The sequence below is a fragment of the Psittacula echo genome, assembly GCF_963264785.1.
Source record: "Psittacula echo genome assembly, chromosome: 5".
Taxonomy (NCBI): Eukaryota; Metazoa; Chordata; class Aves; order Psittaciformes; family Psittacidae; genus Psittacula; species Psittacula echo.
Window position 1 is genome coordinate 26,667,153 of NC_137739.1, and position 24,382 is coordinate 26,691,534.

The following is a 24,382-nucleotide window of genomic DNA, read 5'->3' on the forward strand; positions in this document are numbered from 1 at the left end:
AAAGTGCGAACCAGATAGAAGTTAATCATATCTGATGCTTTAGTGTCAAAAGAGACGTTATTGATACAGGATCAACTACAACATACATTTAAATAATTGGCAGTAAAGGTAAGCAGATTTTCCTGTTCTGCCACTCAGAACTGCTGTAAGTTGTTGTGTTTGTAGAAACCTTTGTATTTTGAAACAGTTGCAGCTGATCTAGCTTGAAAACTGAGTGGGCAGTTGACAGAGAAAACAAAATATTTCTGCCAAGCTTCTGAGGAGCAGGAGAAGGGAACTCTTAAGTAATCACTTAGTTTTACTTAATGGATATTGAAACATTAACTTGTGAACTTCTTAACTTCAGGGCAAACCCCATAACAACCAGGATTTGATTGCAGAAACAGAGAAATAACATTATTAGCAGGGATTGCATCCATTTCTAAACATGACAAGGTCTATATGCTGTATTAAATATGAAAGCACAGTGCATGCATACTATATTCTATAGGAATACCTCTGCAAATCTGGTTTAGGCAAGTGATTTATCTATGCTTAAAAGACGTGCTTTTCATCTCCTGCCACTGATCCTCACTGGCCTTCTTCATATTTTCTTTTTCTTGCTGAATGAAGTCTTTCCAAATTCAAGAATTTCTCAATTTCTTCTATTTCGTTTTGTATGATGGAGTTATGACTAGAACAGCTGTCCTTCTCACTGAGTGCATTTCTTGCTGGAGCTACAGTCTCCTGAGGAGACTTCTCGTGCTGTGAAGTAGTAAATCCTCCTTTCACCTGACAGAATACAAATTTAGCAGTTAATAATCCAGTGAAATTCAGGTACAGAGGTTCAAATTGCTGGATTTTGCTGAGCATTAAGCAAGCAAGGAAATGTACACAGAAAGATTAAGTCAATTGGGGGGGAAAAAAATCAATTTGAAATGCTTGCCTCAACTTTAATTTAGAAAGCTTGATAATGATAAATATACTTTTATAAACCAAGCCTTAAAGTAAGACTTGGTACAGAAGAGTTATGATAAAAAAACCCTGAACCTTGTACTGGAATGCAGATTAGCAAAATAACTAGTTTAATTAAAGAGTATAATGTTGCAATTGACATTTCTATAGCTATGCGAGCATATGATTTGTTAATCAAATCAAAATTGCGAGGTTTAGAGTTTTAACTCCCTCTCTGCTTCAGTGTACACATTAGAAAGTAACCATCATTAACTAATGCAAAGTCTGTAATAGGTTGGGGTTTTTATGTTAAAGATAGTTCTCCACTTATAATGTGGCTCTGGGGGAGGCTAGCACACAGCAACAGCACAAGCAAGCTATGTGAGCCAGTGTTGCAGTGGTTCTTGAGGATCTGTAACATGACATTGAATGCTTTGGTTACATGCTGGAGTAATTCTATTACAGAGATCACAAGATGAGGCTGTCTCCCAGTGCTCAATTATATTTTAATATTGGGCAACTGTGCCCCAAGTGACTGTAAGCCACATAGTCTTTATCAGGCCTGCCTTTATGCACATCAGTATTGTGCTAAAACTTCCTCCCCAGTGCACAAGCATTTCTTGAAGTTTGAAATATGAATAGTAAACTTCATACAAATTGTTCATTGAGCGTATTGCATGTGTGATAGCATTACTGCTGTGCAGCTGAGAACACTGATACTTCAGGTAAATAATGACTAATCTCTATTTCAGCAAGGAAATAACTTCATTGGAGATATGAAGTACTGAACCTGTTAATTCTAATGGCTGTACCCATGCACTTTTCCCATGCTCTTTCCCAAGGCCTCAGAAAGAAACAGATTATACTTCATTGCAAGCTGCTAGTCAAAATCTCTGTGGAATAGCACATGGGGTTGCATCTGTCCTGTACTAATAACCCCAGAGAAAAACTTTCATTAGGTCTTCCACATATGGAAGTGAAATTTTTTAATGAAACAAAGCCATGCTATGTTACTTAGATTTTACTGAGGAAAACAGGTGTTTAGACCTCTTTGGAGAAGTGACTGCAGTTACGTAATACATGTACCTATAAATGTATATGTATAATTTTAATACAGCTCTGTGACAATATGTTTGGAATAAAGCTTTTTTTTTTAAAAAAAAAGCTGTCAAGCTGAAAGTCCTCAGCATTCTCACAATCAAGTACAAGTAAAATGTGTATCTTACTGCCAGTAACATGGCAAGCTGTGTGGCACATACATGTAAAAAAGAGTCGCTGCTGAATAGTATGACTGTACAGTTAGAAACTTGTGCTTAAACTGAGCTGAGGATGCTTATTCATCCTTCCCTTGGTACTCAGGCGTGTGCAGACTAATGTTTAAAACACTTCTTCATATTTTTTACTAAAACTTTTAAGTGCAGCTGTAGCTGCACTTAAACAATTTTTGTCACTTTTTAGAGTACTTTACTTTGGTTGAATGAGATTACCCAAGTTTTAGAAGGCATAAGTCTGCTCTAGCTCTAATCACAGTATCACAGTATGTTAGAGATTGGAAGGGACCTCAAAAGATCATCTAGTCCAATCCCCCTGCCAGAGCACGAACACCTAGATAAGGTCACACAGGAATGTGTCCAGGCGGGTTTTGAATGTCTCCAGAGAAGGAGACTCCACAACCTCCCTGGGCAGCCTGTTCCAGTGTTCTGTCACCCTCACTGAGAAGAAGTTTCTTCTCAAGTTTAAGTGGAACCTCTTGTGTTCCAGTTTGTACCCATTACCCCTTGTCCTATCATTGTTTGCCACTGAGAAGAGCCTGGCTCCATCCTCATGACACTCCCCCTTTATATATTTATATACACTAATAAGGTCCCCCCGCAGTCTCCTCTTCTCCAAACTATAGAGACCCAGCTCCCTCAGCCTTTCCTCATAAGGGAGATGCTCCACTCCCTTAATCATCTTTGTCGCCCTGCGCTGGACTCTCTCCAGCAGGTCCCTGTCCTTCTTGAACTGAGGGGCCCAGAACTGGACACAATATTCCAGATGCGGTCTCACCAGGGCAGAGTAGAGGGGAAGGAGGACCTCTCTCGACCTACTGACCACCCCCCTTCTAATACACCCCAGGATGCCATTGGCCTTCTTGGCCACAAGGGCACAGTGTTGGCTCATGGTCATCCTGCCGTCCACTAGGACCCCCAGGTCCCTCTCCCCTACACTACTCTCTAACAGGTCGTTCCCCAACCTATACTGGAACCTGGGGTTGTTCCTGCCCAGATGCAGGACTCTACACTTTCCCTTGTTATATTTCATCAAGTTTCTCCCTGCCCAACTCTCCAGCCTATCCAGGTCTCGCTGGATGGCAGCACAGCCTTCTGGCGTGTCAGCCACTCCTCCCAGCTTAGTGTCATCAGCAAACTTGCTGACAGTACACTCAATTCCCTCATCTAAATCATTGATGAATATATTAAATAATACTGGTCCCAGTACTGACCCTTGAGGCACTCCACTAGATACAGGCCTCCAACTAGACTCCGCCCCATAGGCTACAACTCTCTGGCTTCTGTCCTTCAGCCAGTTTGCAGTCCACCTCACTACCTGATCATCCAGACCACACTTCCTCAATTTAGCTATGAGGATGCTGTGGGAGACTGTGTCAAATGCTTTGCTGAAGTCAAGGTAGACCACATCCACCGCTCTGCCATCATCCATCCACAATGTTATTTCCTCATAAAAGGCTATGAGGTTGGTCAAGCATGACTTCCCCGTGGTAAAGCCATGTTGACTGCCCCTCATAACCCTCTTATCCTTGACATGCCTTAAGATGGCGTCAAGGATAAGGTGTTCCATCACTTTCCCAGGGATGGAGGTGAGGCTGACCGGTCTATAGTTACCCGGGTCCTCCTTCTTGCCCTTTTTGAAGACTGGAGTGACATTTGCTTTCCTCCAGTCCTCAGGCACCTCTCCCGTTTCCCAAGACTTGGTAAAGATGATGGAGAGTGGTCTAGCAATGACTTCCGCCAGTTCCCTCAGCACCCGCGGGTGCATCCCATCTGGACCCATGGATTTATGGATGTCCAGATTGCTCAACTGGTCCCTAACCCATTCCTCATCGACTAACTAATCATGTTGGAACAAACAAACTGAGCAGCAAAAGAGATGTCTGAGCCTATTTTTAATCTCCCAACAGCTTTTCCATATTGCTCATAAACATGACAAATTTGAGGACAGAAGGTATTAGAATGACACCACCACAGAAGGGAAGGAGTGGTCTGGAATGCCCCAGGCTGAGATTTCAAAGATTAAGTATTTGGAAAATAATATAAGGTCAAACTAGCAAGGTACTCTGTCCTTATCCATCTCAGCTTTTACTTAGCCAGCACATAAGAAGCTTTAGTTTGGAGGTGACAAAGTAGATACAACCACAATCAGATAATGAAATACAGCTTTGTGTTAGCTGTAGATTAGGTATTTTAGTTCACTCAATTCCTGACACCACCTCAGTCAAAAAAGCAAGAGAGGCAGAGTAAATACCATCACTGTGTTTGGTGAAAAAAACCCTCTCATTCCCAAGTAGAGTCATGTTAGGAAAGTTAAGTAATTTAAAACATCAGTCTTCTGAATTTCAGAGAATGTGAATGCTAATGGCACTGAGAGCTGACTAAGCCTGCTGAAGTCAGCCAGTCTTGTCACTTGAAAACACTCTACACCCTGACCTCAAAACTCATTCAAAGAGACAGCCATAACTACCTGAGAAATACCTCTAGAGCCTCTTGTAAAAGGGAAGGTCAACTGTAGTTGTAAATTATTGTGTCGCTTGTGAATAGTTTGTTTACCATTAGGTCTAATCCTAATACAGCTATTTCAGCTGTTCAAGCTCCACAGACTAACACAGGTCTAAAAATGTGGTGTGAGCCATTGCTAATGCCCTCTGAAATGACGTTGTCTTACAGGGGAAACAGCAACGCAATAGGGTTCTTTTTAATTCTGTGCTTTTACACGTTTGTGTAATGTCATCTGATTAAATAAGACGATAACTAAATATGGCATCATGTAACTGCAGCATAGAATAAAGGGATAGGCTCTAATTCATAGATACACTGAATTTCTAGTCTTTCACAAATTTCTTTTAGATAACATGGTCTTATCAGGTAATAAAGGAAATAATGTTCCTATACTTTTACCTACCTTTTTAAAAAAAAAAAAACCAAACAACTCCTACTTTTACTGTAGGTGATGATTTCTATTAGGGTACACAATGAACTACCCTCTTTCTCCCCTCCCAAACAGACTGGTTAGCATCTGTTTGATTCATATGCTGTGACTTTTTCCTGCTGCTTTCTATCAACCTTAATTGTGAAAAATGGTGCCTTGTTGCCCTTTTGATATTATTTTGGAGATTGACTCAGTCTTAAAGTATCCAGATGCATACAGTTGTACAAATATCTGTGGAATTAGCTCACTGAGGTCTGGTCCGCAATATTTTTAATTGACTTACATGTTCTGTGGGAAAAGAAGAATCATAAAAAGTCTTTGCTATAGCATTCCAGTCTTCACTAGGGTCTCCCTGGGGGGCTCGGTGGATACTAGAGGTATTCAAAGTGTCGGCAGCTCTGTTAAAACTGGTAGAACCTGATTGACAAAAAGGAAATGGTAACAACTGCAATTTAGTCTCTAGGCACTAACTGTAAAGTTACTAAATTTCTGGTTTACCTCTGATCTTAAAAAATCAAATAGTTTTGGTTTAAATCACTGAATCTCTGTTTTAGGCTTTTCCCTCTTCATTTTTTGTTTTCTTTCTAATATTTCTGCATCTGTTTTTGTCTCTGAAGATGAGGAGTTTCTACTCTGATTGAAAAGGTTTTATACTGTTTTCATATACTAAGTTAATGACAAATATAAATTGTTATTTACAAAAAATGTATGTTCAGAATATTCTAATGGAGTTTTTTTTTCAATCAGTATTAATACTCACCTTCCAATAATGATGATAAAATACATAATTACTGCCATCCTAACATCATATTCCAGGGTGAAAACAAAATTCACATTCTAAATACAAAGACAAAGAACATTTTAAATGAGGAGCCTTTTTATAAATGGCTATACGTAATATTTCAGGGAATCGGACTGTAGCTATCTACTAAAGGTAGGATGGGCAAATTAGTAGATTAATCATAGCAGAGATAAGGCTTCAATCCTGCAGTGGCTTTATGCACTGCTAGTAGACTCCATTGAAACCAATATAAAGTTCCTTGCAAAATCAAAACATAAGCCTACTTTCCACATTCAGCTGTTTTATCACTACACAGATGCCTGTTGATCACTGCTACAACAGTAAAATCTTTGTTTTGCTCTGAAAATGCATGTTACCGCATAGTTGTGTAACAGTTAATTAAGAATACTGTAATTTTTCCTCTTGGAAGGAAGGTAGTGATGAGTTTGTGATAGTTTTTTAAGAGTTTGCCAGGAAGAGCTTGTTCCCTGTTCATTCCTCTGTTTACTCATGTGGAGTGGCTCCTCTTTGGGAACCAAAGTTGTATAAATAGTAAACTGCATTGTGGTTACGCAGTAAAAGGAATTCCCTCAGATAGGCTTACTGAAATCTTCCACCAATGCTCTTCACCTCTAGGTCTCTCATATGGTTAAAACTGTTTGTGCTAGAGTAAGTAAAAATAAATAAATTTAGGAACACTATCCACATGGATTCCGCTCCAGGTTTGCTATTCGGGAAAATATCTGAAAGCAAAACAAAAAAAAAGCCAAACACAATAAATCTTGGAAGCTGTAGTGCTGAGTGCCACAGTGACTCCTGGATGCCCTGCCAGTAAGGTTCTCTAGTCTCCAAAGAGGTGAAGGATTCAGAGCGGTCAGCAAGCTGAAGTAGGAATCTGGCTAAATTAGGCAGGATGATGAGAGTGAGAGGCACATCTGGGACCTAGACCAAGATCCTCACTGTGAAGTAGTATTAGAATTCAAGAGGTCTGGTGACTGTACTTGTCCCTGAGAGACTCACTGGGGGAAGTAGAGGTATATTAAAATCCCTATCAACTCCTTTGAGGGAATCTCCGAAAGTCATTTCTTGGAATTGCAGTACTTTGCATACAGAAAGGTTTCTGACAAGAAAAGGAGCAGAAACAACTTCAGATAGTGCTGGCTGTTCTTACAGAAAAGATACATGCAGAACATCACATAACTACACATTCATTTTCTTGAAAAGGGTATCAAAATTCACATTACTAATGTACCATCTGAGATTAGGATTCTTCTACCATGCTATCACCGCTGTTGTTTTAGGGAAAAAGGCTTTTCTGAAACTGAACTTCAAATCCTGTGCATCACTGTACAAATACATGTAGGCAAGAGACCAACCGCAGAAATGAAGTTACCTATAAACCTAAATTCTTAACACTAGAACAGTATGCAGAAACCAGGCTGCTGGTTTGCTGCCTCACTGCCACAAAGCTAAGGGATGGGAGTCAGTTCTGCTTTTGGTACATTCAAGGGGCAAACCTCCAAACACTACATCAACAAAGCCTCAAACAAACACACCCTATACTGTGGATCTAGCTCTTCTGGAAAACATCTAAGCACCCAAAGCTCCATTTTTCTACGGAAGTAGGGGCTTTCACTTCTACCAAAGCCTAAGAGATCATCTGCTCTTTTAAGTTTACAGTATGCATTAAGAACAGAATCCACATGAAAGCTTGTAAGGAAGCTTATAAGGAAGGCTCCTCTTACACTTCTGTATCTTATACTCTGGCCAGTTACTGAAGTGGGAGAACATCTATAAACACATTGGAGTCAGTTTGCTGCGGAAATAGAGATGACATGTTTATTACTTTTGTAGAAGACTGAATTTAGAAATGGCACTTTCACTAAATAAATATAGGGGTACTCCAGCAGCTAATTTTATTGCAAAATGAACCTAAATACAGGTTTTCCACACTTCAGTAATGATTTAGAAATGGGGGATAAAGCTCTGATTTAGTGTTTTGCATATGCAAAATTTTGCTCAGCAAATAATCACCAAGTGCCAAGAATAAGAAATAAAAAACCTCCTTGAGCTTGGGGTGTTTTCCAGACTTCCAAACATAGACTTCTCCTTTCATGCATTCAACACTTTCAGATGGTTTTAAGTGTCCACCTGAATTAAAGATGTACAATAAAAAGAAAGAAGTAAACTCTCTCTAAGCCCCATTCAAAGAAGCATCTACTGGTTGAAAAACTACTCTAATTTTTATGCAAAATGAGGGTGCTGAATTATTTCCAAAAGCTGCTCAGTGCTTTTCACATACATAAAAAGCCCAGCTAGAGTATGCTCTGCATTAGGGTTCCAAATACATATACAAATTTGGTTTGTCATTGCACTGTTTTTCTTCCACAAAGGGAGATCTGAGAAAAAGGTTTTTTAATTGGGTAATTTAGCAAGCAAAAGCTGTTTAGTTGCATTTATATTATGAAAAGGGAAGTTTGGTGGGGTTTTTTTTGCCGTACTACTAAAACGTTGGGAGGTTTGCATTTTTCTACCCTTACACAAAACTCAGACGCAGAAATTTTACATTTTGATAATTTTGCTAGGTATATTCAGAACAGGCTTCAAACATAAATGCTTATTTTTCTTACCTGGCCCTGTTTCTCTTCTGTCAACATTCTCACCCAGATTTTGGCACTGTGTTTGTGAAGTAACGTTTGTGTTTTCCACTAAGCCTGGCAGTTTCTCTTTCGAAAGGGAAGGCTCCTTGGAGGCTGAAGTCCATGCAGCTTGACCTCTTATTTGATTTACTCTTGAACAAGAACTGAGGTCTAAAAAATTTACGTATACTGGAGTTTTCTCAGCTTTTTTATCTGAGGCTGAAAGATCAAAGGATGACCTTCCACTTATGTTTACTAGATTTCCAGATGTTCTCATGGGTAAAGAGCATGATTCTTTCAGGTGACCCTCAGCAAACTTCCTTCCTGGAACTGTACCAGTCAGTAAGAGTTTTTTCTCTTTTAACAATGCGTTATTTGTTGAATTATTAATCTCCAGTGAACATCCATTTTTGATGGAGCATATCTGAATATCATCATTCACTTTTTTAAGTGGAATTAGTTTATCTGTGCTAACAATTGTATCTGCTGGGTTTTGTTTATGAGCAATTATTTCAAGACCATCAGCCTTTCCTGGAGATATGGCTTCAGCATTCAAAGTACATGTATTTGTAGCATTCCCTGTTTGTTCAGTACTGTCTTGTTCAGGTTGCTTGCTGCACATGTCATCCACATTTATTGCTCTTTCTATTTTTGGGAGACATAAATTGAAAGTACGTAAGAGAGACATGTTATTACTGTGTTCTTTTGTGGCATCATTACCGCTTACATTGTCACAATAAACAGCTGGAACATTCTGACCATCAGTTGCTGGTACATCAGGACTCCTCAGTATACCATTCTTAGTTTTGTGTCTGGTATTGTCTTCATAATTCTTGTCTTCAGCATCTACGTGTGTCTGTTTAAAAGAAAGTTTATTTATATGCAAACCACTTGGATTTAACAAGATTTTTTCTGTTTCATGTAATCCATTGCCTACATGATTGTCACTGTCCAGCAACCCAGATTTTTGGTATTTAGTTTGAGAATTTTCCTTAATATAAGATGGGATACCAAAACTTAATTCCTTAGCTTGATGATTATCTGTACTTCTCTCATACACAGCATTCCTGGTGCAAAGAACTGCTTCAGATTCAGTTTCGGGTGCTTCAGGTGTAAGGGTGCTTTTGTTGTTTTGTACAGCATTTGATTTTATATCTGCCTTAGTACAAATTGATTCATCTGTAGTATTGCACAATTCTTGCTTGCTAGAGTCAGTCTCCTGACTTCCATTTTTCTTGAAGGCTCCTACAGCATCAACCCTGTCTAAGATGACTTTTCTTGTTTGCGTGTGGCATGCTGCCACTGGCTTAGTGCTGTCCTGGAGCTTTTGTTCGAAATGTGCATTGTTTTCATCCAGGAACATTCTACATGTTGCTCCCAGATTTTCTGCTTCTTTGTGCTCAGTGACATGTATTTCCGAGGTCTGTCCTTGGGTAATTAAATCAGTATCTGTGCAGAGGGTATTCCTGGGAGAAGCCTCCCTTTGCTTTTCTTCATGAGGGCTAGCAACATTAATTTCATCCTTAAAACTGTTTTCAAGAACTTGTAAATCTGTTAGAGTAAGTGTATTCTCTAGTTAGTGATAGATAAAAGTGAGGTTAAGTAATGCTTTATTTTTACAGTTTATGATTTCCAAAGAGATGGACTCAAGATCAGTATCAATATTGATTCTTCTTATCTTTCATTACACACACAGGTCTATCAAAAATGTTGCTGAAGTAACTTGGAAAATATTTATAAACTGCTCAAAGAGAAAATATATTAACATTCTGTAGATTTTAGATATAGCTTACAGTTTAAATATTTCCCAGCTCTATCTGTCAGCCTAATTAGTGAAAGGGGTCTTCATTATGAAATTAACACACACACTTTAAGCAACTACTGTGTGTCGACACAAAATTTAAGCCAGTTACTACTGCAATTTGCCTTTATTTTTGGAAGTGGCATTTTTAGCTAAATGGAAACCAAACCTACTGTTTAAGGGACTATCTTCATACCAAAAGGAATATGCTGTGACTTGATGGTAGTGGGCAAGTGAGGAATAACAAGCATTCAGTATCAGAAAGGTGTTTTCTGAGAGATACAGTCTGAGGCTGTGATCACTGATCTTTTAAAGCAGTCACTATGTCGTTAATACGCTTTTAAATTTCCACTTAACTCTGCTACATTTTAGAGACTGAGCATTACAGAAAAGGTACATTTACTGTAGGTGGCTTCAAAAAATGCAGAGTTACAAAGTGCTTTGTATAGGAAAGTATTATGATTATCCACATGAACAGACCTTCATTGTTCTGTGCAATGCAATCACTCTGCCTTTTTCCACTGTTATATGGGAAAGTCCTTCACTTTGCTTCCAAACACTTCTGTACATATTATAGTTATTCCTAATCCCTATTCTCTTGAACTAGCATGCAGAAAGAGTATTGCAATAGCTTGAGGGGTCACAGCACACGGATCTTACTTAATGTTCAAGGTCAGCCACTACAAGTACTGTGCTTTCCGTTAGAGCTTTGTGAATTTAGCATAGATTAGCACTACTGACACCAGGAATTTTACTGTTGTCAGTACAAAACTATTTAATTCATTCTCTTGTCATATACTGTATCTGTAAACATTTATCCTTTCTTCAACAATACTACTTATCTCTATTATCCATGTATTGCCATTACTTTGTTCTATCTGCAATTCCTTAGTGCTTAAAGAGGAGTCCATTGTGGTTTTTACTTCAGTTTCTTCATGTCCAAAATCACTGTCTTTTCTTATTACAGACTGCATACACTCATTTTCTTTTTGAATAGCTTCTATTTCACTGTCTTTTGAGTGTTCTTGACCACTCTAGAATAAGAAGGAACAAAAGATTATACATAGAATCACAGAATCATTGAATAGTTAGGGTTGGACAGGACCTTAAGATCAGCTAGTTCCAACCCCCTGCCATGGGCAGAGACATCTCGCACTAAAACCATGCCAACCAATATTATATGCCACTCAACATATTTTAATAATTTACTACAGTCATTGATTAAAATTCAGGACTTAGATTTAAAAATATTTTTACAATTCTGATGGAAAACAAAGACCATTCACCTGAAGTTATACCAAGTTCCTCTAACAGAAAGAAAAAAAAAAAAAAACAAAACCAAAAAACCCCAAACAAATTAATATCCTAGAAGCGTAGAAAGAAATTAGATCCTTCTATGTTACAGTCCACAGAGAAAAGTTGTACAGATTGACAGAATTTCTCAGATGAAGGAATGTGTGTTGCGTATGTGCTGACTGGATCACTCCCTTGGTCTGTTGGCTGGATTAGTGACCTGCTCAGTAACTACATGTGGAAAAAACCTGCGTGAGTGCTCTCTGCACTCAAACACATGTGCATACACACACATATTAACACTTTTTTTCCTAACCACCTAGGATTTTTAACTACATTTCATGTAGTTAAATAAGGCTTACAATTTTGCAATTCTTGTCAGTCAGTTCCTCTTTCCCTTCCAGAAGGCTTTTTAACCTGAATTTGAGTCACGTTTGAGCAAGTATATGCTTGAAAGATGCATTTACTTAAGGTTTAAGTCACTGGTCTACTCCTGTATTTGTCTATAGTTTTGAAAGTTGCATTCAATATAGCTCTGTGAAAACTAGGATCTGAATAGTGAAGAAACACCCTAATAGAACCACACACACATTAAAAAAAATAATAAAGGAAAGGAAAAGAAGATGCATCCTTTATGATCATCAACTGCTTGGCAGCTGAAGGCAGGAGCACGTGCTGGCTCTTGCCCTAGGGATGGAGTATGAAAGTAGGTAGATGTGGGAGTGAGCAGGGGTATTGCTTAGTCCTTAAAAGATGTGAGAAAAAGCTGAAGATAGTTAGGTAACTGGAGGCATTGCAAAAGGAAGACTGGGATGTGGGAGGGTGTTACAAGCATTGTGCTTGAGCATCGGATGTGTGGGAAGGACACTGCAAAACGGAGGGAGGCACATAGACAATACTGATAAAAAACTGGGATTATTGCACTGGTGGCATAGTAGATGATGTAGAATACAAATCTGCAGGAAACAGTTTTTTACAGGTCACAGAAGCATCCTGATGCTCCCAGCTTTGCTGGTTTGGGGGAGGGAGGAGTCATGGTGAGTGGAGGAAGGTCCTAAAAACAGTTTTCCCCTGCCAAATACTCCACCTTCAATTTGAAGTTTCAATTGAAAATTCTCTTTTCCTCATGATTAATCATCATCCTCGCTGACATTTTGATTTAGAAATTGTACATATTACATCTTTTTTGTTTTCTAAGTTTTTAATGAGTTCATTTTCCTTCTTGGCTATATACATCCTATTTTCAAGCTTTTCTCCTCAAATACAAGTACTATTTCCTCTGTCATGAAAACTGTAATTATTTCATAATATCTTGCTTCTAGAAGCTGTTTCTTTAGACAAAACCACCAAACACCACAATATATGTGCATGCTACTCTGTTGCGCAGGTACAAAACAGCTACTATGGTGGCACTTACCACGTATCTTGGTACAGGCTGCACTGCATTCAGCACCTGGAAAAAAATCCCAAACATGAAAAAGTGTTGTTAGAAAGAGAGAAAGGTTACAGTTACATGATTCCTTTCTAGATTTTCAGATGGGTTGAATAACCCTAGTTTCCATTAACTTCAGATGGGTGTTCAGCCCTTCAAAAACAGATGAGTGCATAAACTAAAATGCCTTTATATCAAAACTATTAAACCTGAATTTTTTTCCTTTTTTTCCCCTGTGATTTAGTAAAATCTAACTAAGCCCCAACTTTCTCAGCCTGTCTTCATACAGGAGGTGCTCCAGTTCCCTGATCATCCTCATGGCTCTCCTCTGGACTTGTTGCAACAGTTCCATGTCCTTTTCATGTTGAGGACACCAGAACTGCACACAATACTCCAAGTGAGGTCTCATGAGAGCAGAGTAGAGGGGCAGGATCACCTCCTTCAACCTGCTGGTCATGCTCCTTTTGATGCAGCCCAGGATATGTTGGCTTTCTGGGCTGCGAGTGCATACTGCCGGCTCATGTTCATTTTCCCATCGACTGACGCCCCCAGGTCCTTCTCCGCAGGGCTGCTCTGAATCTCTTCTCTGCCCAACCTGTAGCTGTGCCTGGGATTTCTCTGACCCAGGTGTAGGACCTTGCACTTGTCATGGTTAAACTTCACAAGGCTGGCATCAGCCCACCTCACAAGTGTCAAGGTCCCTCTGGATGGCATTCCTTCCCTCCAGCGCTAGGTGTAGCCCTATTCTTTACTGGTACATGGATGTATTAAAAAATTAAACTGTGTGAAACATAGTAAAGTTAAACTAAATTGCAGTTTCAGCCTGTAATGAGGTCTGACATGGCCTTTTGTTTAATTAGTGTTCCACAGGTCACCAGTATGAGGAAGTTCAAGTACATTCTATATGTCATGCGCCACAAATACTCGCAGGGATTTCAGATTATACTAGCTGTAAAAATAACCATGGGCATATTTCTTTGCAACACTTCAAGTCACAGTCAAGATCTGCATCATAGCTATCACCTTTCCCTTTTATGTTTTACTAGACACTGACTCATTACTCATACAAAGTGAAATTCCACAAATTAGAATAATCAGTATGACCTGCTACAGCTCCTGTAATTTCTTGGCAGTTCCACTGGAGATTTGACTCAGTCTAAGCTGACCAGCTTTTGAAATCTTCTTTTGCATTTATGAGCATAAGCTTTAAGCCTAATTATTTTCAAACATATACAGTTATCTGTAAGCACAAGTACTGTTTATCATGAACAACTGATTGCGTGTCTTGGTTCTGCATCCTAAACATAATTTGCATTTCTTTTTCCTTCAAAGAAATTATGATTTTTAAAAATTACATGATTTACAATTACAATTATACCTTGTAGAGTTCAGATATTTTTTGGTCGGATGACTACTCATTTCAAATATAATTTCCATTGTATTATTAAGCTCATACCAGCAGATATATACATGTGTATTCATGCATATATTCATGTATGTATATATATGTGTATGAGCTACAGACATACATATACACATTGTGAAGGTTTGTCATGTTACTGACAATTCATAGATACTTCTAAAAAAAAATAAATAAAAAGATCTGCCTTTACAGTCCTAGTGTCTTCCTATTTTCCTAATACTGGAAGAAAAATCATATACATGCAAAATGAATTTTCCCTTTTTGAAGGATAATTCATTATTTGGATGTAAAAACTAATGGGAAAAATGATATAACCAATGGAACAACAGAATACACTCAACATGCAGGGAAAGTTTCATGGCTTATGATCCTTCCCATTTTATCAATCTTACAAAAGACTGGAATATAATTTGCAATCCAGTTTAAGTAATCGGTAACACGTAGTTGAAGAGCTACACACTCTTCCTTTTGCTCCAAAAGACCATCATCATGTGCATAACCACTTGTTGACTTCTCAGATATGCTCTGAATATAGAGCTGAACATGGCTTTGGTTCACCCAGCAATGCAAGCTCAGTTCTAGTTCAACCTGCCCTGTATAAAGCTGTCTTTTACATCCTGCATTCATGATTCTTAAAGATGCTAAAGGAAATAAAGGTTGGGGTTTTTATTAAACTAAGCCTGAAAAACTTTGCTATATATAAATATATACAATTATCTTTGTCAAAGGAAGCTCAATGAACATGACAGCCAGATTAGAAAAAAATGTCTCTCATTCTCTAATACTTTTACAAGAAATAGAAAGTACTGAAGCTATTAGAGACACTTACCTGCAGATTGTCCACTTGCTCAGAATGCTGATTTCCCTTAGGAGGATGAGAGTCTTCAAGATGTCTATAAACTTCCTTAAGGGAATTCAGCTCATTTTTAATAGTGTTTATTTCTCTTCTCATGTTTTCCTCCTGTAATAAGAGGGTACACAGAGCACACAAACACAGATCTTACACTGCATGTTCACACACATAAAACAGTATTTTACAGGGGTATCAACAGCTTAGCAAATTAAAGTAAATCCTTAAAAGAAAGTATAGATGATACGGAATTTCTGTGTACAGAGATAATTTTGAGCACTTGCATTCAAACCAAAATTTTAACCACATTTCCACTACAGACACTATCCTTTTATTAATGGGTTTTTTTCCCCACCATTTACTTCAAGTAGCAATGTTAAAAAACCTGAGATTTATATTTGTAGCCTTTTTTGGGTTTTGGCTCAAAGATAAACATCCTCGCCAACATTCAGTCTCTACCTACATTGTCAAGAAACTATAACAGCAAATAATCTACTTGGCACTTCTGTAAACAGCCTCAAGTATCCAATGCTCCTCCAGTGTACAACAAAAATTGAATTTTTGTATTTAGTAAAAAAAGGATGGTCAAAAATACAAGTTGTAAAACAAGAATGGAAAGGCAATTTTTTACAGAAATATCTTCACTTAATTTACAAGTATTTCCAGAGCAGTATATAATGCTAGCCATGATGAGACTATAAAGTAGTAAGAGACCGAATTTCTAGTTATCCCTAGCAGAAATATAGAGGTTGGGGGAATAAATAAACCTTCTAAAGAACAGCTGCAAACATTCCTGAGAAATAAGCAGGGCCAATTCCCGTGTCTATATAGGAAACTATTGGTATAAGACTGTCCTAGGAACCGCGGAGATCAAATCTTCCCAGGGCAGTGAGCCTCAGAACAGTTCAACTATTTTGCAGTCTCCTGGTTGCAGTCATCTCCATAGCGGCTGCACTCAAAAGAGTTAGCTTTAGGATTACAAGGACAAATTTGCATTATTTCCTTGCAGCCTCCCTAAGACTCTACCTACCAAGTTCGAAATCTTTCTGGCAGTAGGTGCCAATTACATAGAGATTAAAAAAAGAGATTGTTAAACAAATGCTGTTTAGAGTCTGGTTTCCACACACTAAGTAGATCTTACTGAAGATGAATTAATCTTTCTTACTTGTAAACATGCATTTATTATTGCAGACAGTTTTTACAGCTACAATATTTTGCTAATTATTTTGGATTAAATAATTACTGCAGTATTCTTTAGAAGTAATGTAGTAGAAGAAAGAACAGCAAATCTTGAAGACAAATTATTGTTTAGGTGAACACAGAGGTGAATTCACTGAGACATACAGGATTTTACCTTTTCTTAACCACTTGCACCCCACAGTCCACATTGAATAATTCCTGTCAAATCAGGGCCTCTGCTTTAATGCAAGCCTTCATTACCTCTACCCTATTCATTTTGAGGTGGTTCTTCTGTGTTTTTTTCCTAGGCATATGGACCTTCAGGAATGCTTTTATCCTGTGTCAGTATATATGGGTTTATATTCATTTTTTACTGAAAGACTGTTTACAGATTTTCAGGGTACAAGAGTGCAGCCTGGTATGCTGGTATTCTCTGAATAAGTTGTGTAAAAAATAGCAAGTTTCCTGAAAAATACGTAAAATTCAATGTAAATTAAAACCCGTATCAGCTTCCATGTCTAGGTAATGACAAGTGTGTAACTGTGGAATATTTAAGTGCTAAATTGAAGGTAACACCTAATACCCTGGCTCTTGCTTTATAGACTGCAGGAAGTGCACTGACCTTCTAAAGTACAGAAGTCAACATTTCTCTTACATCTAGCTATAAAAAAATATTCATTTTTAAAAGAGCCTGCATTACTGGAAAAGAACTGGTTGTTTTTATTGTATTATTTCTGCAGTATTTTCTTGGCTTTTAGGAATTACCTGAAATGCTTGATGACTATTTCAAAAACCTCTTAATACTCTATTATTTAATTTAATAAACCTACATCTTTTTTCCAAGTTCTTAGTGCTTTCTTATGCTCATTCTGAAGATTAAGGAACTTTTCTTCATTTTCCTTTGCCTTCTCCCTTTGCAGCTCATTATCTCTTTCAAGGGTCTGCAATAAAATTAATTATCCAAAAAATAATCAATACCACATTAATGAATTTTGATGTGTTTTATGTTGCTTGGACCTTTGCTTCTAACATGCTGGAAGTGCCATACAGATCAGTGATAATGTGCTATCTCAACAATAATTTTCATAAATTAACAGAAAGGTGCTTATAGTTTAGCTAACAGGAAACGGGGGAGGTTATGAAAAAAGAAATGGCTATAAAAGGGTATAAAAACACTTGCCATTATTCAGTTTCACTGCATAAGTTTTAATGTGTTGAAAGAGTAATATAAAGTCCAGAGATGAAAAATATGAAATGTAGCACAATCTAGACTCATTGTACTTAAAGAAAAATCTACTCTATATTCAAAGAAGATATTTCTATTTTTCTGAGCAGTTTTTCTATCCTGAATTGTTTATTAACCTATCTTATAAACTGTATAAGCTTTAAATTCTAAAACATATCTCCTGGAACATACAGTATACGTCTGATTATCCTTTAATTTATTTTTATTAGATCACTGAAATAGAATAGGAGTGCATTAAAACAACAGTAATACTAAGTTTTATACTATCATAATTGTACTTGCAACATTTTTTGATTAACTCTTTCAGCTTGACTGTGCTAAATCAAAGCAGCCTTCTGTAAATCAACAGTAACTTCACACACATCTCAGGTACTGTTGGGATTTTTATCCTATCACATTTTTATAGTAAAAAATACGTAAGATAAAGGACTTGCTGATCCATTATCTACTATATAGATGGCACAAATATATTTGATAATGTAAACATAACTTTAATGCATGCAGCTGTATGACCAGCTACATATTTATGACTGCTGAGCTGCTTTGAAAGTCCACTTGAAAAATGTTAAGCTAGGGAGGCAATACTCCAAAGCAATTCCTTTTTTCTTAATCTTGTAACTAAAAATGAGTCTACTTCTTGATTCACTTAGCATCAATTTTAAAATGCCTATGTTAATTTAACCTCATTATTAACACAAATATATATTACAGGTATTAATGCTAGGAAAATGCAGACTACCTTGCATTTTTATACCCATGGAAGAAGTTGCGCTTAAGAATATAATGGATCTTCTCTGACAGATTATATTATTTAAAAGATGAGACAATTCAACAATACATTGAATTATCATCAACTGAATAATTGCACTCTGATGTAGCACCTTTCATCCAATTCTGTAAATTAGGAGTCCAAGACCTCCTCTCTCTGGTAAAGCTGCTCTAACTTCAAGGATGCTTTTATTTGTATCTCAAATGCAATCTCCTCTGAGATGGAATATAATAGTTATTCACAGCACAGCTCTTCAGGCAGTATCAGGAGTAGCAGAGTAAAACTCTTTGTAAAAATACATACAAACCAATTGTACAGCAAGGGGAATATCTGAATTTCTTGCATTCTCAAGTATTCTATCATCTACTAAAGAACTGTAACTTGTTTTCTGGACTCCTAAGGGCATTGGTATCCTAACATTAAGTATGCATAGATAGACTGAGAGAGAACAAGATGATCCTTCCTGAATGTTACCTTGGAAGTTTAAGTATTCTGTCATCTCAAGCTTAAATTAAGCAGCAAATTTTTGTGAGTATAGGAATAAAAATATTTCCATGGGACTATACAATCACTCCTTCCAGTTTTCTATTATTCTGAGGAAACTTTTTCTTAATGAGCAAGGTCCAAACATTTAACAGGGATGTAAGATAGAGCATGAGGATAATACATAACCTTCAGACCCCATTCATCATACTGCAGTTCTAGAATCAATAAAGGCAAAAGCAATAGCTCTCAAATTGGCAGGAAAGTGAGTAGACCCTTCAAGTTATATATTCATCTCCATATTTTATAAGTCCCATTGTTGCTTTAAAAAAATTACACTGCAAAATAAGCAGTTAACATCTCATTCCCTTGGAATATCCCGGTAAGTGTATCGACCTGTCAGCCAAATGAGTAGCTATAAAAAGCAATGGTATTTTATGACTAGTGCTTAAACAGAAAGACAAACATTTCTGACAAATCAAAATAACTTCATCTGAAGTATTAATGCCTGCAAGAAGTTACGTTGGAAGGCTACACCGAAGCTTTGGTGACTAGAAATAGTTTGTCCTGTAGTTAGAAAAATTAGAAAACATTAATACCTTCCCAATGTCTAATATAAGCAGGACCCAAATCAAAGCAGGCTGTCTAATCAGAATTAGTCTAACTGCAATCAGAAATCCGTTGATTGGCCTGTACAGGCTGCAAAACAGAGACATGTACTCAATCTATACCTTAACAACAAGAAAACAAGCTATACCTCTCTTACACTTGTAGACATTTATGTGGAGTCTTCAAAGACAAGATCCACACATGCCATTTACAGTTTCAGCTGGAGCTTTAGGGCATAAAGTTTATCTGAGATGGGAAACAATAGCTCAAACTGCCTACATCTATTAAAAGACAAAGGCTTATGTGAAGTGAATCTATTTTCAATTTAGCATAGAAGCGTTTACTTAGAAACAAAGTATACATGCACAAGGAAGTTTAATTTGAAATTAACTGAGATACTAGTTCAAAACATTGACCTCACAGGCCAAGCAAGGAATGAAATAGTTATGGTTATGTATGGACAAATAGTAGATAAGAATTATTAATAGTCCGATTAATGGTTGTAGCTGAACTCTGCGTGGCACATCTGACCAGAACAGACATGACCTTAATCTTCAGTGCACTGTGGGCTGGTTTGGCTGCTAGTGTAACTTAGAATCAAAACTGTTCTGAGCCACTTTTACACCCCCAAAGAAGAACTGAGGAGTGTTGCAACTCCACATCCTTCAGCGTGACTACTTATCACCTCTAGCATAAATGTGATACCAGACAACAGAGCAAGAAATGGCTAAGGATACGTTCTTTCTTAGACCCTCTGCTCTAACAAAACTGGGGACAAGCTCTGAAGAACATCTGAAATTTAAAGTATTTTCCAGAAAATAACTTCATACCTACATGAAAATTATAAGAAACAGAAGTCAAAATAATTTGATTTCAAAATACTTGAAAGCAACCAACAGTATGTTCTGGTTTTACCCTCCAGAAATGTCTGATAAGAATGGCAACCATTATTTACTTTAGGGGCAGAAAACTAAAAGAGGGAAACTATAGCTTGTGCTTCAGGGTTTGTGCTGACAGTTAAGGAGCTGAGGGAGCAATGGAAGTGAGGTCAAAAGTTCTGAAAAGCATACAGATGTCTTTAACAGCCCTGGACTTAAAAATAGCAGCTTGTCTAATCAAGAAAAATCTGACCTTATATTCTTCTTTCAGTGCATTTAATTCACTTTCCATTCTCACATTCCTTTGTGTTATTCGCTGAAGCACCTCCTGCACACATTGTAGAGAGCTGAGAATTTCCTTATTAATACAAACAAATTAGGACATACTGAATGAGATTTTGTTTCCAAAGTTTAAGAATTAGATCATTTATGGCTTTTGGATTAACATTTATATTTTATTCTGCCAGTGTTGGGGAAGGGCTAATAGGAAGAAATCAGAACACCTTGAGGTTTTTCTGGCCTTGGATAACATTATTATAACTTACTCTTTTTCAGAGAATTTTCTTATAAAATGGTTGGAATGGAGACAGAGTAATTTTATATTAAACACTACAAAACACGTTTGCAGACATTCAAAGATGGAGGGAACTATCTAGCCAAGCCAACCTCTACTCCCTAACAAACAGAACAGGAACTACAAAAAGAAGGCCTGCAGAGAAAACAACTAAGTTTCAGGCAGAAGACACTCTAAAACGTGCTCAGTTGCTTCAAAATATATTGAGAGTGGAACATATTATTAAGCAAAAGTACTTTCATATACCTGCAAAGAGCTTTTCAAGTTTATCTACTTTTGGTTCTACTGTGGACACAGATACAGCTGTCTACTAAAAATAAAGATCATTATTTTGGGTGTACTCTCATTCCTTTTCATGCATGTATACTTATGTAGAGATATATAATGTTTTTGCGCTGAAGCTTAATTTATCTTTAGCTCCATTTTACATCTAGAAAACTGAACCACAGAGACATGGAACAACAGCTTATCCAGTGTCATCTGACAGGTCGGTGGGAGAGTTGGCTGTGTCTTTTCAACCTAATGCAGTGTTCACCAGACTAGAAGTGATTGCTTCTCTACATACAGCTCAGTATAAATCAGCTATAATTTAAATAGTATGTTCAGCCTCAGTCCAAGAACCACTAAAACCAACACCTTCATTTAATCCAGATAGTGAATTTTTATCACTCTAATACAGAAATAAAGGTCTTCTTGCCCAAGTTCTTGGACAAAGCATGAAATTCATCACTATATTAGGGCCCTCCCCAGATTTATACCAAACACCTCCATATGTTAAAACCAACCAATCCCTAGCAATTCCCACAGAACAAAACAGAGAAACAAAATAGAGACCTTCTCTTAGATAATACATATCAAACATGCATATGAATTTTCTATAAGCATCTCCATATGAAGGCTTTTAGTGCATTCAGAGCTGTAGGAGTAATGAGGCCTGAATCTCTTTCTTGTTTCCCCCTGTGTTTATTGACAAATATTTTTAAAAAGCAAATTCAAAACGCAAACAGGCCTGTACAGATTGGAAGAGTACTGCTGGATTAGCCTTTGGTGAGTGCTCAGTGGGTACACTAACCTACTGCTTTTGCCCCCCCCGAGAACAGGAACAATATGCTTCTCTGATATGTCTGGTTTAATGCACTGCAGAATGAAAATGCTGCAACTGTTTAAGAAAAAACACAACCAAGTCCTTTTGCCGAGAAAGGTTGGACCATGTGATTCTAGAGGTCTCTGATTCTATGATTAATCACCCTTTTTATGCTTAATATTCTGCAAAGCAGCATAGTATGCTGGTATTACAGGAAACTGTTTGGTGGGGTTTTTTTGCTATGTTTGATACTGGACTCCATGTACCTTGGTTTGAATACTTGGATTTGCTCTGGAACATACCTGAGTTTGTGACAGAAGACAGTCTTAACTCTGTTCAGCTATGTATATGTGTAGCTTAATATTCTAGAAGTGTATGTTCTTACGAATGCAACATGTTTCCTTTATAGATGATTGATACGTAATTCCAATTTTACCTAGTTTTAATGCCGGCAATATAAAACTGTTGGCTACCAGAAAGCAGAACAGCAAGGATGTCATGCAAACATTATTATTTATTTGTACTGAACCAGTATGTAAACTACTATTTCACAGGTGTACCAAATTTCTCCCATCTGATTTTAAAAACAAAAGTTAAGACTTGGAATAAAGTGTGAAACAATGGATTTTGTCCTGGTAAAACACTTTATAAAAACTGAGAAGTAAGATTCAATTTCTGTTATGTTATTAAAATCTTTCCAAAGAGTCAACAACTGAATTTAATTAGTTTTAGTAGCTTAATATAAGAATTTAAGAAACTTGAATATGAAATATAGCACATATATTCCTAACTGATTTTTAAATAGCAAAGCTGTATTAACTCACCAGCTTTTCTTCTTTAATGTGAGTGTTTTCTTCCTGAATTTTTTTACTAACTTCTGTCTCCTTAAAAAAAGAGCATAAAGAACAGTAAGAGGCGTTCTAAATTACTATTTCCTTTAGTAATAGTGTATTAACATGATATTGTGAACCATCATGAAGCTATTTAAAGAAACTGAATTATTTTAAACAGTTTAATTGATTTTTGTAAACTATAAAATTATAGCATGTTTACTTCCCCCCAAAACGTTGTTCTGGAAATATTTTGTTATATTGTCTATGCAATTAGTAGAAAGGAATCACTTAATCTATATGCATCAGAGAGAGCACTACCATGATGTTTGCTTGAGGAAGAACAGAAAATATTCACCAAAAAAAAAATAATTTGTTTAAACTCCAAAATACCATTTTGATTTTTTGTTGCAGTTCTTGAAACTGTTTTTCCTTTGCTGCAAGATTGATGTTTTCTTCTGCCACCCTGTACTGAGATGTGACCTTGGACCTTATCAGGTCTGTAGTTACTTTCTTCAGTTCCTTAACACAGGAAACACATATAAATAGTTCATCCAGCATAGGCATTGCAATTCAAAACAAAGACAAATCTTTTAAACTATCCTGAGTCATGCCCCACTTTTAAATAATGTATGGAAGCACCAGAATGAATTAGAGGATCTGAAATCTGTGAGACTGACTTGCTGAATTTTAAACCTGTCACACATAGCTAGGTGTTTATTTTCAGAGATAAAATGTTACCGTGCCAATTTTTCTCTGTTTGGTATTTATGATACTCAGCATTTTGTTATTTTCTCTTCCACAAAGTATATTAGAAGAGAAGATCAGTTTGGTATTGGTAAAACCTCCTACAGCGAGATTCACAATAGAAATAAAGTATCTATTATAACTTCTGTGTACATTCCTGGGAATTGAGAGGGGAAAAAGGAAGAACAGAGACTATCTGGTAAAAACAGGAACTGGCTATAAATTTGGAGGATCTTTGTTTTTCCTGAAATATTAATTACTTAATCTCAGGAGAATGGTAAATTAATTTTATATTAGAGGCTTCTACAACATGATTTTCCAGCTAAAATCTGCTTTTGATTTTATAGTTTTCATTATCTTTTAAATACCCTGCCCCCCCCTTTTTTTTTTTTATCTGTTTTTTGTCCAGTTTATTCCAAGCTCCTACTGCAGTAAATAAACAGCAAAGGCTTTGATCTCATTAAATTACAACTTATAGTTCCTGAAGTCATAAATATTGTGCCCTGTTCTCCCCCACCCCTTCCATTCTGGTACAAGGTAGTCTGTTTAATATCGCTCTCTCCTTGAGCGCTCTGACGTTTACTCAGACAAATAGCAGAGCTTATGAATGCTGTTCACAGATAGT

General features: G+C 37.1%; 1 protein-coding gene across 1 annotated transcript in view; it reads right to left on the bottom strand.

Moving 5' to 3' along the window:
* Positions 1-508: 508 nt before the first annotated feature.
* CCDC73 (coiled-coil domain containing 73) overlaps positions 509-24,382 on the bottom strand; it is a 54,257-nt gene continuing 30,383 nt past the window's right edge. Inside the window, exons 10-19 of the mRNA XM_080618188.1 lie at positions 23,404-23,532; positions 23,005-23,064; positions 20,776-20,880; positions 17,368-17,478; positions 15,338-15,469; positions 13,071-13,106; positions 11,229-11,394; positions 8,551-10,110; positions 5,423-5,556; positions 509-870 (exon numbers count right to left, since the gene is read on the bottom strand). Coding sequence (XP_080474314.1) covers positions 571-870; positions 5,423-5,556; positions 8,551-10,110; positions 11,229-11,394; positions 13,071-13,106; positions 15,338-15,469; positions 17,368-17,478; positions 20,776-20,880; positions 23,005-23,064; positions 23,404-23,532 — 2,733 coding nt within the window. The 3' untranslated portion in view covers positions 509-570. The remainder of the gene's footprint in view (positions 871-5,422; positions 5,557-8,550; positions 10,111-11,228; positions 11,395-13,070; positions 13,107-15,337; positions 15,470-17,367; positions 17,479-20,775; positions 20,881-23,004; positions 23,065-23,403; positions 23,533-24,382) is intronic.